Source organism: Dermacentor silvarum, chromosome 10 (assembly GCF_013339745.2).
Source record: "Dermacentor silvarum isolate Dsil-2018 chromosome 10, BIME_Dsil_1.4, whole genome shotgun sequence".
NCBI lineage: Eukaryota > Metazoa > Arthropoda > Arachnida > Ixodida > Ixodidae > Dermacentor > Dermacentor silvarum.
The window spans coordinates 27,597,635-27,623,848 of record NC_051163.1 but is presented as its reverse complement, the minus strand read 5'-3'; the positions used below and the strand labels follow the sequence as shown (position 1 = coordinate 27,623,848).

The 26,214-nt window shown below is 48.5% G+C and overlaps 1 protein-coding gene across 1 annotated transcript in view; it reads right to left on the bottom strand.

Annotated features, from left to right (window-relative positions):
• LOC119431077 (uncharacterized) overlaps positions 1–26,214 on the bottom strand; it is a 141,047-nt gene that overhangs the window by 73,042 nt on the left and 41,791 nt on the right. The window contains 1 exon segment of the mRNA XM_037698534.2: positions 857–978. Coding sequence (XP_037554462.1) covers positions 857–858 — 2 coding nt within the window. The 5' untranslated portion in view covers positions 859–978.

Below are 26,214 nucleotides of genomic sequence, written 5' to 3'. Positions count from 1 at the left end.
TGCTGCTAGGTCTTAACTTGGTTTACCTTAACAACGCATGTAGGAAGGCATTCTCGAGCGATCATTTTCGGAAGTACCTTCCCTTTCGCGACATTTCGCGTGACTAGCGCTGGAAGCGTGGGCGCCTACGAGCGACAGCGTTCCTGGCATGCCACAAACGCAGGCAGGCTAACCAAGGCTAGCACAGTGCCAAGAACGCTGCTGCTTGCCGACGCCGAACGCGTTGGAGGCTAGACGCTCGATATCAATCTGCCAGCTTCGCTGTGTCTTGAGCTTTGCGCGGCCTAGTGCAAGCTTTCGCCATTTTTTTTTCTCCTGGCTCAGCGCGCCGGGGAGAGAAGAGAGGCAGGGTCGGGAAGGCAGAGAGCTGGCGAGGAGGAGACCTGCGTGCATGCGCACGCGGTCTCGTCCTCCTCCGGGTTGCCATGGCTTCCAGGGCTACGCACCACAAATTACGGCTGGCTTAAACAGCTTCGTTGTTAAAAAGAACCTGACATGAACGGTTGCACATTAGGTCGATATGTGATTGCACCGTAGCCTTAAGGACTCACTAGAACATGCATAAAGCATCATATCCAACAATTCTGACTTTATTTCAATAGGCCTTGAAACAAAATACTGTAACTTTCACACATTCTTTGACAGTCCACCATAATTCGTAACTGAAAAGGATAATTTTTTTTCTGCTCCTGCAGAAAACTGCATCCGGTCGCTACGTTGCTGACATGGTGACACGGCCAATTAAGCCAGGCATTCCCTCAGCCTCTAACCGTGCCTCCCAAGGCAATTTCGGGCTGAAGTACATCGCACGGAAAGTAGTACATTGAGCGGCACGATTCAGGCGTTTCCTACTCACATTCCCTTGGGCGATGGTCTCGATCAGTTCAGGGGTGCCTCCTTGTCTTCCGAGGTAAGGTAATCGCTCCAGATATCAGGACCGATGTACTCGCTGTCTCCACGGTCGCTAGCTTCTGGTACCTGCAGACATGGTCGGAAGAAAAAAAAGAGTTGAGAGGATAGATAACACCATGTCAGCTTCGTGTGCAATTGTTGCTTATTGAATGGGAAAGTGCCCTCGAACAGCGAATTACTTCTAAAAGAGGAAGTACTATAAGGACTTTTACAGTAGTTGCATTTATATAACAGTGTAACTACAGAATTTGAACGCAAAATTCAAGGTGGGATTCACGGGACAATTTTTTTAATTGAATACAAACACTGGTGACGGACTAGCCAAGGGCTGGCAAGTCAGCTCACAGCAAATTTTGGGTCGTAGCAGATGACGTTCATAGCGGTCACAGATTGCTCCCGCCATTTACAATCCTTTTTAGCATTCTGTCTCAGCCTTTGGTACAACCATTGTTCAGAGATCACAAAATTATCGCAATAAAAATCTTGCCTCACCCGTATACCTCCTCAATTACCAATTCCGGAGCTCCGGCCGGGCGCTCAGATCTCAAATGCTTTAAAGAGAGTCCCAGTCGTGGGACCATATTTTGTTATGATCCGTGTTATTTTTCATTCTTCTCTTCGTATCATCCGTCGCGCCAAACGACAACAATCACGGTGACAATGGTGACGAGGTCGTTTTTGAGCCAATCACACGCACGCACGCACGCACGCACGCACGCACGCACGCACGCACGCGCACGCGCGCGCACACACACACGCACACGCACACGCACACGCACACGCACACACACACACACACACACACACACACACACACACACACACACACACACACACACACACACACACACACACACACACACACACACACACACACAGTTTGGTTGTATTCATAGGACTTTTTGTGTAACCGTGTCTTTATCGGTAGTTTAAACGATAATGAAACTCATTGTTAGAGAATACAGCGCTTCAACGATAGCACGTTCAACCGAGTTCGGTTGTATCCGCAAACTTTGTGTGTTCCTATATTTTCCCTAGTTTCGTTGACGAAAATGAAATGAATCATTACAAAACATGGCGCTTGAATTCAATAACAGCCCGCCGGGCGAATTGGGCTGCATTTATAAGTACTTGTTCGTGAGCCTCTTTCGTGTAAGACTCCCAGACAAAAAATTAAATGGATCGCTACAAAATATGGCGCTTGAACGACAACACGCTGCGAGCTGGATTGTATCTATAAGACTTCTTTGTCAGCCTGCCTTACGCGCTAGTCTCCCTGAACGTCTCCCTCTGCCTCACTTTCATATGAAAAACCGGAAGAAAGGAGTAAGAATGAAATGAATCGATACAAAATTCAGCGCCGGGATTATAGCCCGTTGGGCGAGATGGGTTGCATTCACAAATACTACTTTCTTTACGTCCTTTTGTTGAACTAGTCTGCTAAACGCATCTCACTGCCACATCTTCGCCTGACCGCCTGCAGGAAATCAATAGAGAACCAAATGGATCGTTACAAAACACGACGCCTGAACGGCAACCTGTTGGACGAGTTAATTTTTATTCTCTCTGTCTACCCGTTTCTCGCGCTAGCCTCCTGACCGTTTCCTTCTGCTTCACATTCACCTGAAGACCCGTACGAAAAGAAAAAAAAAGGAATAATAAATTGGATCGTTACAAAACACAGCGCCTGAATGATAGCGCGTTGCGCGAAGTTGGATTGTATTCCTTAGGACTTACTATGTGGGCCCTTCGGTCGAGCAATGCTCTGAAACGTCTGCATATGTATATCCCTGCCTCACCTTCGACCTGCCAAACTGGGCGTCTCATCCTGGCGCAAAATTTGCCCCTAGTCCCTAAATGTCTTTAGACAAGACAAAAGGGACCCATCTGGCAGCAAGCAGTAATTTTACGTGGGTCTGAATCATAGGCATAACCGATGCTTAAGCGACGTGTCTTGCGTCAACCCTTGTCACATCTCTGCCAGCAACAACGGCTTTATTCGCCGCCACCAATGGGTGAAACCCTTTCGCGCTTTCGCCAGCTCGCAGCAACCAGCGATCCTCTCTCTGGCACACACTGTGTTTAACGAATGAACGCTCCTCAAGTTGGCGCCATAAACACACAGGCACGCTTCTGACGGCTAGGTGAAGGTTGCTTTCTGGAGTGAGTGTGCTCGGGCACACACACTCCACGCTTCCTCAAGGGCGCGCGCACACTATATAATTGTGCAAATACGCGGATAGAGTTCCGGTCGCTTACAGAAACCGCAAACGCGCGCGTCCGTTGTCGAGCGGGGCCACGATGCCCAAACACCGGTTAGAGAAGAAGAAGGAGGACCGTTTCCAGGCAAACACTGCCCTGAGGCCGCTGGCCACGTACTGTACGCGGCGCTCGAAGAAAGACAAACAGGCGCCGCCCCGCTTGCTTGCTTCACTCTAAAGGTTACGCACGGGGGGAGTCTTGTCTGGCTGGCCAATACGTCCCGCTTCCTGTTGCTGACCAGCCGCGGGGGCTCACTGGATAGATGATGGTCAGTGGCTTCGGTGGCTTCGCGAGTTAACGAATCGATGTCGCCGTATGTTACGCAGTCAGTTATAAATATACGTGCTTGAAGCGCGATAAGCATTTATTTTTATTAATGCGATAACATTATAGAGGCGGAACTCACCAGCAATGTAGGTGCCCGTCTGACGCAACGGCAGAAGAGGCTAACAACACGGTGGTGGGAGCCTATACAGCAGAACAACGTTCTGTGCATTAACTATACGTGAATATAGTATAGGTCTCTCTCTCTCTCTCTTTCTCTCTCTCTCTCTCTCTCTCTATATATATATATATATATATATATATATATATATATATCAATTACGTCAGTGAGAGACACAATTACAAAAGCTAACAAAATGTTACTGTTGTGCCGGTGGCATGTAAAACATGACCCCGGACACTGAAGTTGAAGTGCATAATTATTACCCTGAAATTTTTGATAACGTCACTGGTGCATTCAAACTTAAAATGAATAAACAAATAAATAAGCCAGCGTTGTTCGTGCCGTTATACTGTAAGGAACGCCATATTCGTATAAAAAAATATAAAAACGAGCTCGTTTGTAAAATAATTTCTTGTTGGGCGAGTCGGTGAAAGAAAGCTATTATTAGCGCATGAAAGCATATGTGGGTCAATTTTCGCATTTCTTCACTCTTAGCACGGTGACATTGACGACAGGACGTTACTTTCACATATTTGTGCGCCTATAAACTACGCGGCATCGTTTACTAAAGTAGTCTGCAGTAACGGCACACACAACCTACGTTAACTTAACCTAGAGATCATCGTAACCATTTTCGACATTTTTTGTGGTGTAACCTTTGATATAAATGCACGGAGTCTTGCACGCGCTCACACGCTTGTTCCCACGACAGTTGTCTCAAATCATTAGGAATCAGGAATTCAAGACAAAATGGCGATGTTTGCTGATAAATGTTCATAGCAGTGGTAATCAGTATTAGGACGATAATCAATCAATCAATCAACAGATCAATCAATCAATCAATCAATCAATTAATAAAAGGTTTAATTTTGAACACTTTCGTTGATATACAAGCAGATGAAAAGCGGCTGAGACAGCTTCAAGGTGCCTGGGGGACCGTAAATACAGCGGAAAAAAAGTTGTTTTATTTTTAGCAGACGAAAAAAAAAAACACAGTATCTGTTGAAAATAAAAGAACAGACAGGAATAAGCATACCATGGGTACTCAACACAACCAAGCAGTGTACGACGTAAGCAAATATAGACAATACGTACATTTCGCGAAATTGCACGAATTTTCATATTACATTATTAGTAGATTAACAGTGAGTAGACTACTGATTAAGAAATATAATTACAGTGGAGTCTAGTGGATACAATTCTGCATAATACATTTTTCTGGATAATACGTTTTTCCTTATCAACGATTATTTCTTGTATACCATTACATTCGTATAATACGATTTTCGGATGATACGTTTTATTTTCCGGTTCCCGTGAAGATCGTATCAACGAGATTCCACTGCATTTGCTTTCTGTTTATTAATTTAGGGCATGCTGCAGTTGCAGAACTGAAGGTAGGCATGCTTGTAAATGTTACTGTGCTTGGAGATGTAAGCGCATGCGCTTGGTCACGTGCCGGAACGGTTCGGCGAACTGATTTCAAGCATATGCACGGTCGCTTAAGCAACACGCGCAGTGGGTGTGGGGGGGGGGGGGGGGAATTCCGACACGTTCTTCCACGTAGTGACGCAACGGTAAATGGGCTATAGCTCCTCTTTAATTTGCTTTTCTTTTAAATGATTGCGAAGCGTCTTGTCGGCTAAATAAGAATGATTACTCCATTGATTACTCTCTCACTCTCTTTCCCGCTGAAAAACTGAAATAAATGGAGAGGAGGGGGGGGGGAGATAGACAAAATCCTCCGCGCACTTCCTTGTTGATTGTTTACGACCCAACTGCGAAGGAAAAACACAACAAAATGGGAACCACGGAGAAACGGCCGAGAAATAGGCTCGATTACGCCAACCGCTGCGAGCAGGCGCAGCGAAAGGTCGAATACCTAAATTAAACGGCCAGTGAGAGGCACAAAAGGAAATAACAAAACGGAGGGAGAGGGGGAGGGTAGGGGGGGGGGGGGGTAGCGGCAGCTAGGCGTGCAAGTGGATTCTACGCGAGATGGCGCTCTCTCTTTCCCGTTCGTTTCATGCTGGCCAAACAAGCCCGACACGCACGACGCCTTGTATGCTATAGTCGGTTCGCCGTGCCGGAATGTCTTGATCAGGCTGGCAGAGACACGTAGGCAAGCCCCGACGGGAGGGGTAGGTTAAGTATCGCGGAGGGCATAAGCGGAAGGTCGAGGGTTCGTTGCGCAACTATGGTAGATCGACGCTGCCGCAGAAGAGAGAGAGAGAGAGAGAAAGTAAGAAAAGACCATGGGCGGAACGGTGGCATCCTGGGGCCGTAGTGTGGTACGGCGACGCCGACGACGTCCGACAGAGGCGTCGACGGCTCGGAGTCTTCTCACGAGAGGGCGTTATTTATGGGAATCCCGCCCGCCGGTTGGGAAATCGGGCTCGCCGCTCTCGCGAATGAGCCGCTAAACCGAGCGTCCTTGTTTGTGCTGCTGCTGCTGCTGCTGCTGCTGCTGCTGCTGGTTGCTCACTTGCTGCCGATGCCGATGCTGTTGCTGCGGAAGGGGCCGGGGTGAGCGGCCGCGTGATTTTTATTGCTCGCCATATTTCTTCCGGGAAATTGGGCGCCGTTTGTGGTGCGTGGTGAACGCCTCGCAGTGCGACGGCCCCGGGTTCCGGAAGAACAACGCTCCGACGATTGTTCCAGCTGAAGACAGTAGCCCCCCCCCCCCCCCCCCCCCTTCCCTTTACTAGCCAATGCTCCCCATGTATTCGAGGCTGCAGCGAGCGTCGGAAGCGCGTCCTGCCCAATGTGTTTCGCAGAATTGTGCGCTCCAGCAATGGGTTTACAGAATTTCAAACTCCACGAAAAACATCTGACGAAACTAAAGTTTTCCCTCCTCCTCCTCCTCCACGAAAAACACCTAGGTGGACACGTCCGCAGCGTTATTCGTGGACATTCGTGGAAGAGAGACACTCACAGGCAGATGGAGGATTGAAATGTCTAATGTCTAACAGTGGTCGAAGAGGGGACGTCGCCGAAGCCAACGTGTCGACAAGGACACTTGTCCTCGTCAGGGCCTTGACGAAGAGAACTCCCCTTGTTCGACTATTGTAGGCGCATTGGAGGGGCGTTTTCCTTCTTCAGTGTGACATGTCACCATTTCGTCGCGAAACTAGTCGCAGGCGTGAACTACTTCGTCACTACGCAGTAGACGATGGGAGACATCATCCATCATCAATCACTGGATATCGGGCCACTGCGGCATCTTTGGAACGAAAATGCTCATGAGGCCGCCCGCGATTTGTGTCCGCGATGGTGTTCAATATGCCTCCGCCGAAAACAGATGCAGCTACGTGACTCTCCACTTGCAGGCGCGTGAGATTACAGTGGGCACAGTGGAGTTGAGTACACGCCCAGTGGGGCGTGATAACAGTGGGCACATTCGTCTCCATAGCCTGGATCCACGTCTTCAGTTCCGTATTAAGCTTGAGAAGACACGATAACCGAAACAACACTATCACACCGCCTGTAGCTCGGCGTGCTACAGTCAAACCTCGATATAACGAATCACGATATTACGAAATTCGCGATCTATAACGAACTATCTTTATTGCCCGATTTGAGTTCCATTGAATTAGCGAAACCTCGAATTAACGAAATTCGCGATGTAACGAAGTTCTTTGCTGCAAAGTACAACTTCGTTATATCGAGTCTCGACTGTATTCGCAATTACGAATACTCATTCCGCTTTGGAATCGCCGATGATCGTGCATGCGACAGCTGCGGCTGCGAAGAGACGACCAGGCTTCTGCACTGCCCTCGCTACGTAGCGTGCATAAAAACCAACTTTCGACGCCAGGTGTCACGTCGTGACGGTGCAATCTAGGGAGCCTACATGGCCCGTAGTTCAATCTAAAGAGGAGTCCGGGTAGAAGTGTCAGTTGCAGCGAACAGTTAAGTTTAATTTGGTGGTGCCTTATATGTGCGGCATTCTACAGGACTAATGATGTATCATGAAAGAAATGCGCAAGTGTGCTCAAAGTTCTTCGCTTGGCTGTTTTCGAGGGTCGAGCAATATTTAAACTAAGCTTTCTTTGCCTAACCTCTCGGGCTTGGCCTGTCTGCTGCTGTGTCGTTTGGTATCTCGGCGGATGTACGTGTGGTACACGGTACACGGAGGTTACATCAGCGCCAAATGCAAGCACCAGCGCGAACGAGATTATAGAATTCCTGTATGATGACCGAAAAAGCAGACTTGTAAGCGCACCTGTGCACCGCGTAATAATGACAAAGTTCTACACAAAAGCTGAACATATGTCGGCTGATGAGTATCTTTGGAGTACACACACTTCTCAAAGGATATCGCATTATATTAATCGATTTCTTTGGGTTGCCTGATTCTCTTTGATTTAGCCATTCGGTAACTGACACTGAGGGTGTGCTCATTCATGGCCAGCCCTCCTGAAATAGTATGCGCTACCGTGGAGGTAGATATGAGATATTATCTTGTATCAGGTAGAGATTACCTACGTCTTGGCACGGAAGGTAGATAATCGTGAAATATAGCTAAGTATGTGCCTCACTTCTCTGTACATACACCTGTCATTGCCGTTCTTCCTTCGACAAGCATCACACACCACCTTCGATCGTTATCCTGACATCACCGCGTAGAAGTCTCACACATGCGCATTCTCCTGATTTGTTGTTTATACATTTCCGCATAGCTTGTGAGCCGGTGTAGTGCATAAACACAAAAAAAGGAAAAAATGCACAAATTAAAGTTGTGACCTTTATGGCTCAATAAATATGAACAGTGCATGAGATTGCCCGTTGCACACGATGAAAGTAAACACATTTGTGCGCGTCGCCATTAGATGTATATAGGATTTCATAAACCACTTCACTAACGCTTAGCTTCACGCATAGATTCCCGCATGTGCGTTGGATCTGCATCATTTTTGGTAGGAGTGAGAAAAAACAGTTTCGTGTAGTTGAGTAGCAGTCTGGGTCAGTTGGTACATACTGAATAGTAAAAACCAGTCAAAAGACGAAGGACAGAGAAGAGACGTGGCACACACGACGACTGGTCGTCGTGTGTGCCACGTCTCTTCTCTGTCCTTCGTCTTTTGACTGGTTTTTACTATTCGTGTAGTTCCTGGTCTAGCTGCTTGCTCATTCCGGAAGCTAAGCTGAGGAATCAACGCGGATGTTGGACGACGAACTCCGACATCCCCGGTTCAAAAACACGGCCGCCACGCGAGAACCCGCGAGAACGCGAGGGCGATGACGGCGAGCCACCGTGAGACGGCGATTGCGGCTGCGATGGATGGATGGATGGATGGATGGATGGATGAGGCTGAACCCTTTAAATCGGGCGGTGACATACGCCACCTAGCCATGACTATTAAGATAATTTGTACTTTGTGGTGGGTGAAATTTCACCCCTGCCTTAATTTTATCCACCAATCAGATAACCTCTGTTTGGTTATTTCTACCCGCTTAAAGTCTATTTTGCCTTCACTGTCCCTAAACCCCAATGCTTTGAAAAAATCAGCCCCGTTGCCTTGCACTGTATAGGGTTAAGCCCTTTACAGAAAAGTATGAGGTGTTCAGCCGTTTCCTCTTCTTCTCCACACGCACAGCACAACGTGTCTATACCTTGGTACTTGACTCGGTACATCTTAGTCCGCAATACTCCCGTCCTGGCTTCAAACAACAAAGAGCTTCCCCTAGAATTATCGTAGATATTTTCTTTGGCAATTTCTTGCTTGAAAGTTCGGTATGTGCCCAGTGCTGATTTCGTCTGCATCCCTGTTTTCCACAGACCCCTCTCTGTTTCCTTAACCTTTTTCTTAACCGCTGTTTCCTGGTTTGCACCCCTCCTGCAGTCCAAATATTTGATTGACAGTTTTCTGGTCAGCTTCCTCCATTTTGTATCAACATTCCTCATGTACAAATAACTGAAAACTCTCCTTGCCCACCGCTTTTCTGCCATCTCTCTCAATCGCTCCTCAAATTCTATCTTGCTGCTGGCTTCCCTGCCCTCGAATGACGTCCATCCCATGTCACCCTGTACCCCCTGATTTGGTGTATTTCCGTGTGCTCCCAGAGCCAGTCTACCTACCCCTCGCTGCTTAACTTCCAACCTTGCTCGAACCTCTGATCTCATGCACAGGACCGCATTGCCGAAAGTCAAACTAGGGACCATCACCCCTTTCCAAATCCCTCTCACCACTTCGTACCTATTGTAATTCCACAGTGCCCTATTTTTCATCACAGCTGCATTTCTGCTACCTTTAGCCGTCACATATTTTTCATGTTCCGTTAGGTACTCAGCCCCATTGTTTATCCACACTCCAAGATATTTGTACTTATCCACCACCTCCAGCGTAACCTCCTGTATCCTATGCTCGCTGCCCTGATTATCATTAAAAGTCATGACTGCCGATTTTTCTTTACTAAACTTCAAACCTAAGCTATCTCCCTCTTTACCACAGATGTCCATTAATCTCTGCAAGTCTTCCTTGCTGTCAGCCATAAGTACAATGTCATCTGCATACATCAGTCCTGGTAATGACTGTTTAATCCATTCTCCCTGCTTGAAATAGGAAAGGTTGAAGCCAAGTCCGCTCCTCTCTAATTTTTTCTCTAATCCTTGTAAATACAGCATGAACAACAGAGGTGACAGAGGGCACCCCTGCCTAAGCCCCTGCTGTATCTCTATAGGCCCAGATACCTTGTTTTCCCATTTTATAAGCACCCTGTTACTTTTATAGATATCTTTTAAAAGATTTCTTACTCCATCTTCCACCTCTAGAGTGCCCAGTATGTCCCACAAATCCTTTTGGATTACACTGTCATAGGCTCCCTTGATATCCAGAAAGGCAAGCCATAGGGGCCTGTGTTCCTTTTCTGCTATTTCAATACACTGTGTCAATGAGAACAGATTATCTTCTAACCTTCTTTGTTTTCGGAACCCATTTTGTAGTTCCCCCAGCACCTCCTCGCTCTCCACCCATGCCTGCAGTCTGTCCTTTATAATCTGCATCACCACCCTGTAAACCACTGACGTCACTGTTATGGGACGGTAGTTGTTTATGTCGGCTTTGTCCCCCTTTCCCTTATATATCATGCTCATCCTGCTCAGTCTCCACCCGTCAGGGGCTTTACCGTCCATTATCATTTTGCTCACTGCCTCTCTTAATGCTTTCTTAGATTTTGGGCCCAATGTCTTTATCAACATAATTGGGATGCCATCAGGACCTGTCGACGTGCTACTAGGAACCCTCTTCTCTGCCCTTTCCCACTCGCTTTGTGCCAGTGGAGCCACTGCACTGACTAGTCCATCCTCACCTGATTGAGCACATGCTATGTTTCGTTCTTTAAATTTTTCTGTCATCATTGTTCTTATATGTTCCATTGCCTCATCTCCCTCTAGTCGAACACCTTGAGCTGTAACTATAAACCTCTGCTCTAGGCTAGTCTTATTACTCAAGGAGTTGAGATGTTTCCAAAATTTCTTCGCTGCTTTTCTATCCTTTTTGTTTACTTCTGACAACCATTGGCTCCCCTTTCTTCTGATCTTCTCATTGATCAAATTGGATGCTTCCCTTCTACAGCTTTAAGAAGTTGTTCCATTTTCTGCCTACATCAGCTTCTGGTTCACCCCTCTGCTTTGAATATCTGTGTTCCCTGGATGCTTCCTGGCGTTTCTCTATGGCCTTCTTAACCTCCTCATCCCACCAGCTCTTGGGTTTACGTCTTCTGTTCCCTTTTGTCCTGACTCGTACCTTAGTAAGCTCTAGCTCAAATAGTCCTGTTAAATTTGCATATGTCCATTCTGTTTTTGTATCCTCTGAAATTACTTCCTCAATTTGCTGGGTTGCTATTTCAAGCTGCTTTTCCGAGTAAAATATCCCACCTGGTTGTTCATCTTGCCTCCTACCTACTTTCATTTCCCTTCTAAAACTCACCTTAATACGTTTGTGATCACTACCTAGACTTCTGGAGCCATATTCATCTATGCTCATTACATTTAGCCTATCGTGCATCCTATGTGACATTAGTGCATAATCTATCGTCGACTGCAGGCTCCCTACCTCCCATGTTATGTGCCCTTCACACTTCTCAGTACTGTTGCATACAACTAAGTCATGCATTTCACACATATCCAGCATCATGTTGCCTGTTGAGTCTGTGTACCCGTCCATGTCTTCTATGTGTGCGTTCATATCTCCTAGTATAATAATCTCGCACCCTTCTCCTAGCTCATTAATGTCACTTGATATGCATTCCAGCATTTTTTTGTTTTCCTCTTTGGCATTTGCTCCTGTCCACAGGTATACAAAGCCAAGGAGTGTCTGCTCTCCTGCAACTTTCCCTTTTAGCCATAAATGCTCCTTGCATTCCTGTTTGACCCTTTGCCAGTTCATACTTTTATGAATGAATGCACCAATTCCACCCCCTTTTCTGCTGCCCTCTGTTCTATTGCAATATTCCCATGCATAGTCAGGATTACAGGGAGGTTGCTCCATGTCCCTAAGATGTGTCTCCACAAACCCGTATACCATCAGCTTTTCTTGCCTTAGTTGCTCGTCTATCTCCTCCCACTTCAGCCTATTCCTGCCACCTTGCATGTTAATGTAACCTATGTCAGAATGACCTTGCCCCTGGTGCTTACGTCTATTTCTTCTACCGATTCTACGTTTCTTGAATCTTGGAGCCTCTCTGGGTCCGTCTTCGTCTACACTGGTGGTCTTAGGGCTCTGGGTCCCCCCAAAAAAGCCGTAGCTTGGCGCCCTATCCTACTACCTACGCTCCCGCCCGTGGCACCACTGTAGTGAATGCCATCCTGTGCAAAAGGCTGGGAGCCAGACTCGTACACTTCCCGGTTTACCTCCATTACACCGTACCCAAGTGGTCTGCTCAGACCCCTAATGACCCGGTTAGCCTCACGCACCCTCCATTCCATCGCGCTAGCCTGGCCCCGGACATGTGGGATTGTGCATATGGTCACATGCACTTTCGTAGAGGTTTCTCTGAGTTTACGCAACCCAACCTCTAACTGTCCGTTTAGGTTCTGGCTCCTTCCCTTCAGCACATCGTTGAGACCAGCATGGATAACGACCAGATGTTCATGCTCGAGGTTGTCCGATACCACCTTCTGAGCTTCTGCCATTGCGTCAACCATGCACTTCCCTGACTGGGCCTCCACCCTCACCCGCCCGTCTGCCTTCACTGTTGTAAGGACGCCCTCCTTAACCCTAGCTACGTTGGAGTCCCCCACCACTAGGACCCTTCGCTCTACACGTTTGCCTCCCGCCTGCGATTGTCGTCCTCCAGTTCGCGCTAGCTGGTTCTCCACCCGCCCTGCGCCACTGACACGTGACGATGTGCTCCCTGCCGTTCGTCCCTTCCCACCCGAAGCCTGCCGCACTACCTCACTGTAGAGTTGTGGAACCGCCGTGTTGCCGCCGGCTCTCGCCTGCTGTTCAACGGCCCCTAGGCGTCCCTCCCTGCTCTCATGGCATGCCTCTGCCTGAGTCTCCGCGCTGTCCCCGCCGCCCGCCTGAGCTGACCCGGGATTACGCGCCGCCTGTACCATTAGCGCCTCCACCCGCTCTTCCAGCACGGCCCGCTTTTCCCGTTCTTCTTGTAGCTCGCCAGCTATTCGCTTTACCAGGACGGCCTCGGCCCCCTCCCTGTTAAGCAACTCGCCGATCCGAGTTTCGAGCTCAATTCGCCGCTCTCGCTCCACCTTCAGCTCCCCTTTGAGCTCTTCCACACTGGCTGCCCATTCCCTTCCATCCGCCGCACAGCTCCCTTAAATCCTTCACACGACCTGCACGCGAAGCTAGCCTCCTCAGCGTCGGCTAAACTGGCGAAGTGCGTCTCGTCCAAATAACACCAACGTTTGCACTCCTCGCACTGCACCAGCTCGTCATCACCCCTGTCCTTCCTAGCCTGCCGCGCCATTGTCCACCCGTCCACCTAACGAGAAAGCCCAATAAAATACCTGATCAAGGCCCCACGGTAAGCCGTACGGCAAACTCGCTATCCGGCTACCTCCGCTAGCTTCCCTAACGCGGTTTAAAACTGCCGCTTTACACTGCTTTCACCATGCAACACGTGCGCCACAACCCGCTTCCAAAAAAAAAAAAAATTAAACAAGTTGAACTATTCGCTACCTACTAACGTCCTACCAAACTAGCCAAGAAACTAAAAAAGCATGAAAAACAATATATATAGATAGCTCGGGTACCCTAACACTTCTATCAACCAAATAAGAATAAACAAAAATTGAACTTATTCACTGCTCCTGCTGCGCTGAGCTCCACTCGGCCACGACCGTCCTGTTCGGCTTCACTCGAGAGAGATGGCATACCAAGATGGCATACCAACACGGGCGCACTTCCGGCTTCAAAAACGTGACGTCAGGGCCTCTCCTGTTTTGTTTCTTTCCTCCATGGTTGGGGTACACTCTAGTTGGGGTGTGATCATTTAACGGCCTCTGAGACCCAATGCTCTCGGCACGGCATATTTACTCTATGCGGCACGGCAGCCACGATCCCCATCGGCATCAGTGCCCTGCTGCCTACGGATCTCTGGTGCACCCCTTGCGACGCGTGCAGTCCGGTGGTTCGGCTAGTTCGGCGCTAGAAAAGGACGTTTGTGTTATCAAGAAACTTTCTTTTTGCGTGTTTGTGAACATGGTGAGAAGTTTGCCCATGTGTTTTCTTTACTGCAGTTTGTGCTTAGAGTTGTGGCATGCTAGAGCACGAGAAAGCGGATGTTTTTGACTGCTTGCTTCTCGGTTCGGATAGTGCGGCGACGTGACGCCACCTAACGGTTAGAACAGTTTTAAAACATGGCGGGCAGTGGATGCGAGCGCCCGGCGCACTTCTATCGGGGTGAGCGATCTAGGAAGAGGCGAACGTCCGCCTCGCATCCGCCTTGCTCATCTCACGCCCGTTGCGCAATGATCGTTAAGAAAGGGGGGGGGGGGGGGGGGGGACTCTGCAGACGTGAGTCGGTATAGGTGGCCGGCTAAAAAGCCAGGCGGTGAAAGTGGCCGAAGCAGACGACGACGGAGGCAGACGACGCATTACGGGTTTGAAATCTCGGCGTAGACACTTACACATTGCCAGTATACAGGCCTCTTCTATGCAACATTTTCTAACAGAAATCAACTGCCGCAAGGTGTCGACTAGGATAGTCGGCGATCCATGGTGCTAAGCTCACAGCGCGTAGAATAGGCAAGGACAACAAGAAAATCAAGAATGGAGGTAAGCGCTTGTCTCCGTCCTTTTTATCGTCTGCCCAATGAAAGATGCTCAGTATCTTCATTAGACTTTTCGCGTAATCACGCAGCGCCGTCATTCTTTAATCATGCTTCCCATTTCGACGCGATGTGCCATGTTGAAACTCGTGTTCCCCCCGGCAATGTTCCCGTACTGAAATCCCTTTTGACTGCGAAACACCCAAAAGCGGCAAGGAAAACCGGAAATGCTCAAAGAAACATTCAAAAGTGCGCGAGATTCGCGCCCATACAGGCAGGCACACGCTCTTCCGCACCTGTTGCTTCACGCGCGTATACTTCGGGCAGAGAGCACGTGAGCTTTTCCGGTAATGGTGGCGCAATAATCATTAAGAAAGCGTGCGCGATGCTCCGTCGTGATTGGGGATCGACGCTGCGGCGGGACCAGACGAAGGCTGGTGAAAGCAGACGGTATAAAGCGAGGAAGAAGCAGAAGGCAAAATAAGAAAAGGAACAAAAACAGACGAAGAGCAGACGATCAAAAAAGAAAGCAGGGTGGAAGCAGACGGCGGCGAAGCAGACGTGAGATAAGGAACAAAAAGACAAAAGTGCAGACGAAGCAGCTAGCGCCGTCACGAACGAGCCGCCATTACTCAGCGGGCGGTGCCCCGAGGGCTACAACCTGAGTTGTGTACACAGCGGCAGTTTCGTACACGAACACAGGCCGGGGCTAATCGTGCGTAGCGGGCGGCTTTGCGGCAAGGTCCGAGAGGGAAGACGAGAGAAAGCTAATGAGAGATACTTGTCGAGAATATAACTTTCTCCTGCCACCCTACGTGGACCAGGAAGATACCACGCTGTCGGCGAGAGCGCCGAACCTTACAAAGTGGCGCGTGGCGGCAGCTCCGCTGCTGTAACAGGACGTTATAACACTGATTACAACCATCGTAACCTGTTGTTACGCATTTATTAATGACCTGTCAAGGTTGGGTTCAAGTCGCTGCGCACTCGAGAAAGATTGAATTGAATTCTGGGGTTTTAAGTGCCCAAAACCACGATTCGATTAGGAGGAACGCCGTAGTGGGGGACTCCGGATTAACTTTGACCACCAGGGGGATCTTTAACTTGCCCCAAATGCACGGGACACGGGTGTTATTGCGTTTCGCCCCTATCGAAATGCGGCCGCCGCGACCGGCGATTTGATCCCGCGACCTCGTGCTTAGGAGCCAAACACCATAACCGCTTAGCCACCGCCACCACGGATCGTATAGGGTAAGATGCTTAAATCGTTTATTTTATTGCTTTGATCAATCAGAATCAGCAGCGTTCACCTCAATGCTCGCGTGCGAAGAAAGGCAATGCGCAAAAGGCCCACAAGCGGAGCTATTCAAACCAATAGATCTTTTTTTTCAACGCGTTTTGTACGTGCTTCTCACGTATATCTGATATCCCGGTCATTACGTGTACTTGCGCAAACTAAAAACTGCGTGAGCGGAGGTAACTTGATTAACGCGATCATACCATGACATTGAGCCAGAAACGTACACACACGACACGCACACACGCACGCACGCACACAATGCTAAAATTATGAGCCCGCGGATTTCGAGAAATACATAAACGAACACTTTGCTGCCGCCAATGTATCCTTCCTCGAATAGAAAAACGCGCAGCGGTTGCATCCCACGATATGACCATCATGCCACTAATCTAGCTATAGATGGCTTATACTGACGTCATCCTAGGCGCCATATTTGTGACCCAGCACGGTGAACAGCTGTGTCAATGACGTCACGTGCGAGCTGTCTATAAAAACTGGGCTTACAGCGGTGAAGTCCCTCGGGAATTGAGCTGTTACGCGAATATAGCGTGGGGGGTGGCATGTTGCAACCGGCAGGGCTAGCATATATACCGCAGTTAGCATGTCCTGCTTGGCCGACAACTGTTCCGTGTGAGCATCTCTTACGCTGCTAAGATGGGTGTCGTTCACCAAGAGTTAATCAACCCGTGCTCTGCTCCGAAAACGGTAGGTTGAGATCAGCATAAATTTCCTTTGTCACGAAAGAAAAATGGCATTCGTTCGAATGCTAAAGCACTGACAGCAGTACCGTCGAACCCGGATATATCGAATCTGAAGGGGATCGCAAAAAAGTTCGATATATAGGTTATTCGATATATAAAAATAAAATTTTTAAACAAAAATTGTCAAGAGAATTTAACTGCTGTTCGTTACACACAATAATTCGTTATATGCGGGGTTCGATGTATCCGGGTTCGACTGTAGCAAGGGTTAGCGTTACACTTCAACTCCTCGCAAGGTGTTGTAACCATACGCGGATGCGACATTTGCTGGTGTGCCAAAGCGTCTGGCACCATTAAAAAGCTTTACCACGGCGTGTAAGGCCTGTTATGTATTCGCACAAGCACCACTGCGCTGTCAGTAAAGAGCAGCGCCAGTGAAATTACATCCATTTTCAAATTGTGAGCCCTAATATTGTTTTCCACTTTTTCATAGCCTGAGAAGATTTAGGATAAAAAAACATGTGCTTCGAATGAAACGTTTAAATACATTTCTTTTGCGCCGCCGTAATTCTAAAAATAAATAAAAATTGACAGTCACTTAAGTATCCTTACGTGATTGGAATGCGAAAGCATTGCGACTTCTCTAATTAATTGGTTGCGCCCATTGCACGTGACGTCATAAATTGTCAGGTGTCCTTCACAACTTTATCATAATCCCCCTTGGTCTGATTTGTACCAACCTTAATCCACCTTAATTCGCCACGTTCCATTTTCTCCCCTTAGCGCGCAAAGACACGTTCGCGTTCACCAGCAGTACCCACGTGTACACACCTTTTCAAAGCAAGCGTTTTATCTAATCATATCGTCTAATTTCACTATAAGGGGCGCACATCATAGAGAAAGAACATAAGATATGGTAGGTTATCCATGTGCATATCGCCTTCGGCTCTTCGTATTTCTGCCGTCTGTTTCACGCTCCCGCTTCGTGTGAGTCGCGCAAAACACGCCGGGCGTTCTCGATCTGCAGGAACTAAACACGACAAGCGCATTCGGCGAAGTGCACGAAGGGAGTGTCCTGCCGTACTACGCGGTTGCTCCAGCAATTTAAGACAATGGAGCAGTGGAAGAACGAGCTGCGCGACTTGCCCGCTCGTTCACCTTGCAGACGAGCAGACACTTTACAGACACTCGAATCGAGGGCGGTTAACCGCGTTGCGCGTGGCGGGCATTGTCGATTCTTCGGCCGGTGCACGCTAAACACGCGACGACGTTCATGAGAGAGAGCGTTTCTTCTTCCGACCTGTAATTATTGCCGGGCACGATCTCGCCCCGCGAATGCGTCGAGCAGCAGGGGCGCACGCGCGCGCTTTAGGCTGCGTTCCAATGGCACCGTCTATTCTCCCGGCAGCCGGGAGAATTTCTTAAATGAATTTCTACCGGCACTCGCCTTCTATTGGCGCCCCGGAAGTCACGTGACAAACTGCCGGGAGAAACTGTCTGATAATGTGCCCGAGAGCCTGCAGGTGTGCCCTAACCTAACCTAACCTAACCTAACCTAACCTTCCGAGATCCGACAGGAGGTGAGTGCCGGGAGAAATTCGTTTCAGAAATTGTCCCGGCTGCCGGGACAATAGATACTGCCGCGTTTCCAATACTCGCCGTGTAAACGGCTAAATATAGGCAGCCAAGCCATTTTCATTTCTGACGAAGCCGGCACAAGAAGCCAGCTTCGTAGAGGATATCATGGAGGTCAAAAACGATGTATAGGGGTGCTATTCCTCAAAACGGCCCGACAAGAAACGTTCGCTTGCCCTCGTGTGATCGGTCATAAATGGCGCTTTCGCTGGCGAAAGCGCGATTCTGGTCAATCACGCGGGAGCAAGCGAGCGGTTCGCTTTCCGAAGAACCTTTACAAGACCGCACCCTAGGCTACATTGCTGTCCAGACAAGATGGAGGCTGAGCAAAATGCTCAGAAACTTGACGGGACAGCCGCCTGCGCACCAGAAAACATAGTCAAGTTCTTTTGATGCGCTTAATGTAAGCTGCGTCTTGTTTTTCAAAAGCTCGCACGCGAAAAAGAGTAAACGTACAGCGGTAACACGTGCTTTTCTTATATTTTTCTTGTTGACGTGAGGTGACGTCACGTCGCAGGACCGTCTTCCAGACGGCATTCTATTACTTGAGCTCGAAGCTGTCTTCTTAGCTGCAAGTCAACGTAGACTGTCTAATGCTGGTCAGAATTGGAACCCATTATTAGAGTCCGTCTGCAAAGCGTTTGTTCTCTCACGTCGGTTTATGGCAGATATCTTTGGTACATAGAAATTTCGGAGGAAGGCGGCAGACGTTCACGGTTTGCCACAATCCCCTCGAACCCCCTCCCCACCCCACACCTCCCTGCCTCCCAGGGCTACATGTATAGTACACAAATACGAACGGGAGTGGACGTGGGGTGACGACGTTCGTCGTTGCTCAACAAATAGAGCATCGCGTAACGCTATACATGTGTGGGTTCGTTTCTCACCGACATCAAGTTGCCTTTTCGTCCACTTTCATTTTTCTTCTTCTTACTATTTCTACGCTTTAATTAAACACAGCGGTTAATTTCCTCTCTGCCTTCCCTGGTTTTATTTCCCGTTACTTCGTACAGTCAAACCCGGTATATCGAATCTGAAGGGGATCACAAAAAAAGTTCGATGTATAGGTAATTCGATATTTAAAATAAAAATTTTATACAGAAATTTTCAAGGGGATTTCGCAGATGTACCATATGCACAATAATTCGTTATATGTGGGTTCGATATATCCGGGTTTAACTTATATGGCTGTGACTAACAGTAAAAATCGAGCCCCTTGGTTCTCCTTATCCTGCTCACTCGTCACCTCTATACTACGCGTTCTTCTCCCTGTGCTTTGGGGGCTATACAGTGCATGTTGCATCATACTAAGAAGCTTAAATGCATAAAACATTAGACCGAGCTACATCGAGAGATTAGCCTTCTGCAATAAAGAATTCGTCACTCGAAGCGAAAACAGTTTCGTAAGCGAGAGAATCCGAGAAACAGGATGCTCGGAGTGGTGCAGCCTGTTGTGGACTATGGTCAACTTTTATTTTTCCCTTATATAGTATAATCAATATTTCCTCGAGAAATTGACAGAAAAACAGTCTTTTGATAGAATACTTCACCAGTTTGGACTGATTCATAGTTTAGCTTTAGTGCCCGTTTAAGTATCTTCCGCCGTGATTCAACAATTTCGTGACTTTGCATGCCGCATTATGCAAAGTAGTAACGCAATACACGAAGCAGCGCACACTGCCGGCACCGCCCAGAGCCACCGCCAACTCCTCGGTTCCCGCCGGCTCACTTTCGACGATGACCCCCCCCAGCGACCCGCACGCGTAGCATCGTCCAAACGGGAGCAGTCGAAGCGGGGCGTGCACCCCAATACCAACTGCCACCGCCGTTGCATGCATTGGCCCCGGAAGCTCCACCGCGGATACTGGCCTGCGGAATTCGCCCCCAAACGACCTACTGCGCATGCGCAACCTCTTCCGGCGTTTCTTCCCTTCTCACGGGACGCGTGCATTGTTCGCAGAGTGACGTTTACTACAGGTTTCTCTCTCTCAATACACGAGTATTTGTACCGCAGGCATTTGTTCGTGCGCTATCGGCTCAGTCGTGGGAATGGTCCCGAAAAAAAACGGTAGCTATAGCCAATGCGCTTCGGGCCGAGTCGAGACCTGTATGCGCCCGACATTTAATCGGCCCGTAGTATACGCGTGTGCCTTTGTCTACGGTCGTGCATTACCGGGTCAGCGTTTCGTGTAGCAGGACCGCAGGACTTCGTATAATGTAGTGCTGCAAAGAACTCTTCCGCCGCCGACTGCAAATGCAATTGTTCTGCCTCGGTACTTACGAGCTAGTCGAATGATTTCGAGGAGGTTATAGGTCGTCTAAAGTGCGTGCGCCTGCCCAGATTATTCGGACGGGAACTATAGCGACGCTAAGAACACGCGCATGAAAGTAAATGCACATAGAAAACGACACGTTGCGAAACTTTTCTCGTTTTGAGCGACCAGCTATAGCCGATGCTTTCACGTTAATAGAGTCCAAATGATGACCGGTCAGTACATCACCATAGAGTTAATGTACAAATGGTGTGAACAACTCGTAGAAATTTTCTACTACTAAAGGCAACTCTGGCCGCTGAGAACGTTTGGGTTACGATGGATGTTCCGTGGCATTCTTTACTGCGCTTTATGTGCCGTTATTGGATTAATTTAACAAGATAAGGACCGCGCGAAGAGCGATGGAACGAAAAATGTTAGGCGTAACTTTAAGAGACAGGAAGAGAGTGGTGTGGATCAAAGAGCAAACGGGGATAGCCGATATTCTAGTTGACATTAAGAGAGAAAAAAAAAAAATGGAGCTGGGCTAGCCACGTAATGCGTAGCATGGATAACCGGTGGGCCATTAGAGTTACAGAATGGATACCAAGAGATGGGAAGCGCAGTCGAGGACGGCAAAAAACTAGGTGGCGTGATGAATTTAGGAAATTTGCGGGCGCAAGTTGGGAATCAGCTTGCGCAAGAAAGGGGTAATTGGAGATCGCAGGGAGATCGCCTTCGTCGTGTAATCGACATAAAGATAGGATGATAATGATGATGATTGGAGAAAGTTCGAATCAACCTTGCTTTTCTAAACGCAAAAGCCAATAAGACTCTGTGCGCATGCTATACACTGGAAATCGTTGTATATGTAACGCTATGTTTACTTGAATATGTTCCATTTTCAACGTTGCTAAGCCGTCTGGAGCCCGAAGCACGAAGTTTAGGCAAATCCATGCGTACCAGCCAATCATTCCCCCTCGTTGTAACACCATGCGTGCAGATCTCATAGCCACTAGTGCCCGAGTTCCCTCTGTTATTACATAAAGTCATATATGTTTATAGAGTTTGACGCCGCAAAACACGCATCTACTTTGTAGATTAATCATATTAATATGGCAGAGAGCCAGATTATTTTAACATCGTGAGGTTCGTTTCACGGGCTTCTAAAGCACTGTACAAGAACGTTTCTTTTTCCCTTATAGCCCCCGTTGTAAAGTGGCCACCATGGTTAGGAATCGAACCCTACGACCTAGTACACAGCAGCGTAACGTCATAGCGACTGTGGCGGGCATAGATAGAACATACTGCCAGCAGCTATACGCCTCGCAATGTTTAAATCAAAGCAAGCCAGATGATCACCGGAAAATAGAGGCGAAGTGAAGAATAGTGGCCGAACAAAGGACGACATAAACGTCGCGTGGGATTAACTGTTGCGTCCCGCGCGCCACAGCACCACAGTGTTTCTTCGCCGGAGTCAGACCATGTCGTCATGCCATCCACTGTCGGCCGCCGTACTATATCGCCGTCACCCTCATCGGGCACATTGCATGGTGTCGTCACACACGTGCTCGCGTCAAACACACGCAATTGCATCGCCCCTACGCAAATATGTTGGTCCATTTGGCAAAGCTTTCGCAGGACCCCAAACAATGCCGGGTTAACCGGCTACCTGCAAATTGCGTCGCCTTCATAGCTTAGCGTTTAACACAAACTGTAGCTAAAAGAAAATTAAAAACAAGAACCTGTCCGGGAGATCAGCATATTTTTTGATGTCTCAGAGCTGTGCTTTTTCTTTAGTGTTAAAAAATAAACCCGAGAGCTGGCTGGATTTCGTTAAGCGACAATCACAGTGAACACATTCTCAGGATATTCGCTGTACATGCCCGGCGTGTTTTCGGTATTCTTTCGGCGTAGCGCCCGCATTACACTGCGAGAGAACTGCCTTTTAATTAATGATGGACGGGAAGCCACCGCCAAGGTACAGCAATAAGCTCGTAGAATAACTGCATTTAACCACAGTACACGTTTTTCTTTATCATTTCTTAAACTACAGTTTGTGTTATACGCTGAGCTATGAAGGCGAGAAACCGACCTACTCTGGCACTCCGAACAGCGGAAAGGTAAAGAAAGCAAACGTGCCAAAACCACGATCTGATTATGAGGTATACGCCGTATCGTGGGGGACTCCGGAATAAATGTGACCACCTGGGTTTCTTTAGCGCGTACCTAAATCTAAGCACGCGAGTATTCTCGCATTTCGCGCCGATTTATATACGGCCGCCGCCGGCCGGGATCGAACCAGCCACCTCGAGTTGAGCCAGCACAACGCCATACAGCCACGCCGAGTGTTTAGGCGAAGGAAGCTTCGTTTTTATAACGAAATGAGTGAAATGGCGCCTAACTTTTCGACAACTGTCGCCACTCAAGGGCATCAGCAATGTTTAAGAATCGCAGAGTCGTCGTAGCCTCACACTGTACACTGCAAAATAATTTACACCCTTAAAGATGAATAGGGGTGTAAATTGATCTATACCTCGCACCCTTACACCAAAGGGTGTAAGAGTACACATTTACACCTTTATTCACTTACCGGTCTCCACCTTTATTCACTTAGCCTTACACCCTTCCGTGTAAGGGTAAGTGAATAAAGGTGTAAATTGGTCTTTAACTCACACCCTTTCACCAAAGGGTGTAAGCGCGTGAGTTATCGACCAATGCACCCTTATTCACTTTTTAAGGGCGTAAATTATTTCACAGTGAATTCTATGCAGTTCACGAGTAAGGCGTGGCAGCTGAAACGAGCCTTATACTTGGACGGGGCACGCGAAGCTCCAATACCGGCGTGTTCGCGTGTGGAAGCGCAGCGCGCGCCTCCGCTCCCATGGGACGTCGTCGTCGTCGCCGGAGGTCCGCGCTGCTTCCCGGGTGACGTTGTCGTCGTCGGCGTCGTCGCGTCCTCCCCCCCCCCCTCCCTCCCCCCTTTCCCACACCGCAGGTTCAAGAGCACGTCCCTCCATGTTTACACCGCTCGGCGCTCTAAAAGCGGAAACGAGTGCACGAAGGGTCAACAAACAGCCCGACAAGCGGCGGCCGTTCTTCAAGCACGCACAATACGTGTACCAGGGACGGCGGCGACCCGCGCGACGAACGTGATGACATGGGAACGACATTTGTCGGCGGGAAAAAAAAATGAGCGGAGAACGCGGCTGTTGACTGATGATGACGACGACGACGACGTCAGGAAGGAACGAACCAAGTCGCTGCACGCACCGGTGATGTCAACGACTATGACGACGACGCTTGTAGCGCGCGCGCCTGCAGCTTCTGCATTCGCGTGCGCAATTGGCGTCGTTCCGGTCGCATGAACACACCGTTGTTTTATTCGTACAAAAAAGGTAAAAAAATGTCTAAAAAAGAAACTCAAATTATTGAGCAGGTCTTTCCTTGATTGAAGCGACGCCAATTTACTACTCGGACGCGCTACAGCGCCCCTTATTGCAGATTATGATTGATTGGATTCAGAATCGGGGTGAGTCGGTTCGAAGCTGCAGTCTCGCAAGCTTTTCTTCTTCTTTTGTGTTTTGGTGACACGTCGAGATGACTCGAATGCGCGAATAAATATAAATAAATAAATTGAGATCTCAACCAAAGGTGCCTAGTATTTCCTCAACATATCAGCTTAACTAAATCGAATGCTCGCCGGCGTCAGTACTGTCGCACGTTAAATATTAGCCACGAAACGAAAGATTTTAGCCACAAAACGACCCAAAAAACGCTTACAGCAGGTGCATGCATGCTGCATGGTGACGAATGTAAACTTCAATGACTTGCACTGAAAACGTAATGTCATTGTACATCGCAATACCGTCGTTCTTGAAAATATGCGATAGCATGCTAATGTCGCAGTGAAGGAGTCGAAGGCATCGCTGAACGTTGCTGTTCAATTTTTTTCTTTTTAATTTCGAGTGCAGGCACTTCATCGTCATCATCCACCTATTTTTTGTCCATTGCAGGACGAAGGACTCTCCCTGCTGTCTCCAATTACCTTGCGCTAGCTGCCAATTTCAACCTGGAAATTTCCTAATTTCATCACGCCACCTATAGCTTCCTTTCTCTTGGCACCAATTCTGTAACTCTAATGGTCCACCGGTTATCCATCCTGCGCCTTACATGGCCTGCCCAGCCCCATTTTTTCTTCTCTTAATGTCAACTAAAATACCCGCTATATCCGTTTGCTCTCTGATCCCACACCGCCCTCTCCCTGTCTCTTAACGCTATAGGCCTATCATTTTTCGTTCCATCGCTCTTTGTGCGGTCCTTAACTTGTTCTCGAGCTTCTTTGTTAACCTAAAAGTTTCTGCCCCATATGTTAGCACCGGTGGAATGCAATGATTGTACACTTCTCTTTTCAACGAGAGCAGTAAGTTCGCAGTCAGGATTTGGCAATGCCTGCCGCATTCATTCCTACCAATTTTTATTCCGCTGTAAATTTCCTTCTCACAATCAGGCGCTTACATAGTGCTCCATGCTGCCTGTAGCTTTGTACAGTTTATTCGTTTACGTGCGTCTCTGGCCTACACACGTCGACTTAGGAGTAACGGTATGCAAGAACCATAAGGCAGCGACATGCTTTATGTTTCTGGTGGGCTAGCAGCGCGCAGGAAAAAAATCGGACACGAGCGAAGATTTGAAACAATAGAGGCCACGCTGCAGAAGTAGTGCTCGAGGAATTACGAAAGATGGCGACCTGCCAACGAACTATAACAGCGCTCAGACAAACCGTACACGTCAGTATTCAAAGGCGCAAGCGAACACCCACTTATTACTCTACTCGCGGGATTTCCCCCCACGCTCTTAACTATACCATTGTCTCGAGTCGGCGCTGCTGACTATAAGCAAGCTTAAATAGATGAACGGATTGCGCAGCGCTACACGACCAGATACCGATTAACATTGGACGCACGCCACTTGAGGAGAATGCAGGAAGTGTGAGCTAGCGAGTGCGTCGAGCAGACGCGCTGCAAGACAATCGCGGACGCGCCGGTACAAACTACGGCCTCAGAGATCCGCCGCTCTCGGAGGCCATGGACAAGCAAGTGCAGCTCCGACAAAAGCGAGCACCGCGAGTCGATAGCGTGCAACAGCGCCGGGTAGACGTGGAGAGCGGGTCACACCCACCAACGCGGCGAGAAAGAAAGAAATAAAGAAAGAAACGAAGAATAGATTTGCCGGACGCTCTGCGAGAAAGTGGGAGCCGACTGCGGTAAGCCGCAATTAAATGAGTTCATTGGTAGTCGTGAGCGGCTGGCGTAGCAGCCGCTGCCGGAGCTATTTCCATGCGACGCCTACGCCACCTTTTTCTTCGAGAAGAGGCGTGCTCGATTCTGTGCGCTAACAACGCCCTAAGGAAAGAACAAGGCGAGGTTGCTCGAAATGAGCAGAGTTTACTTATAAGTGCATGAGGA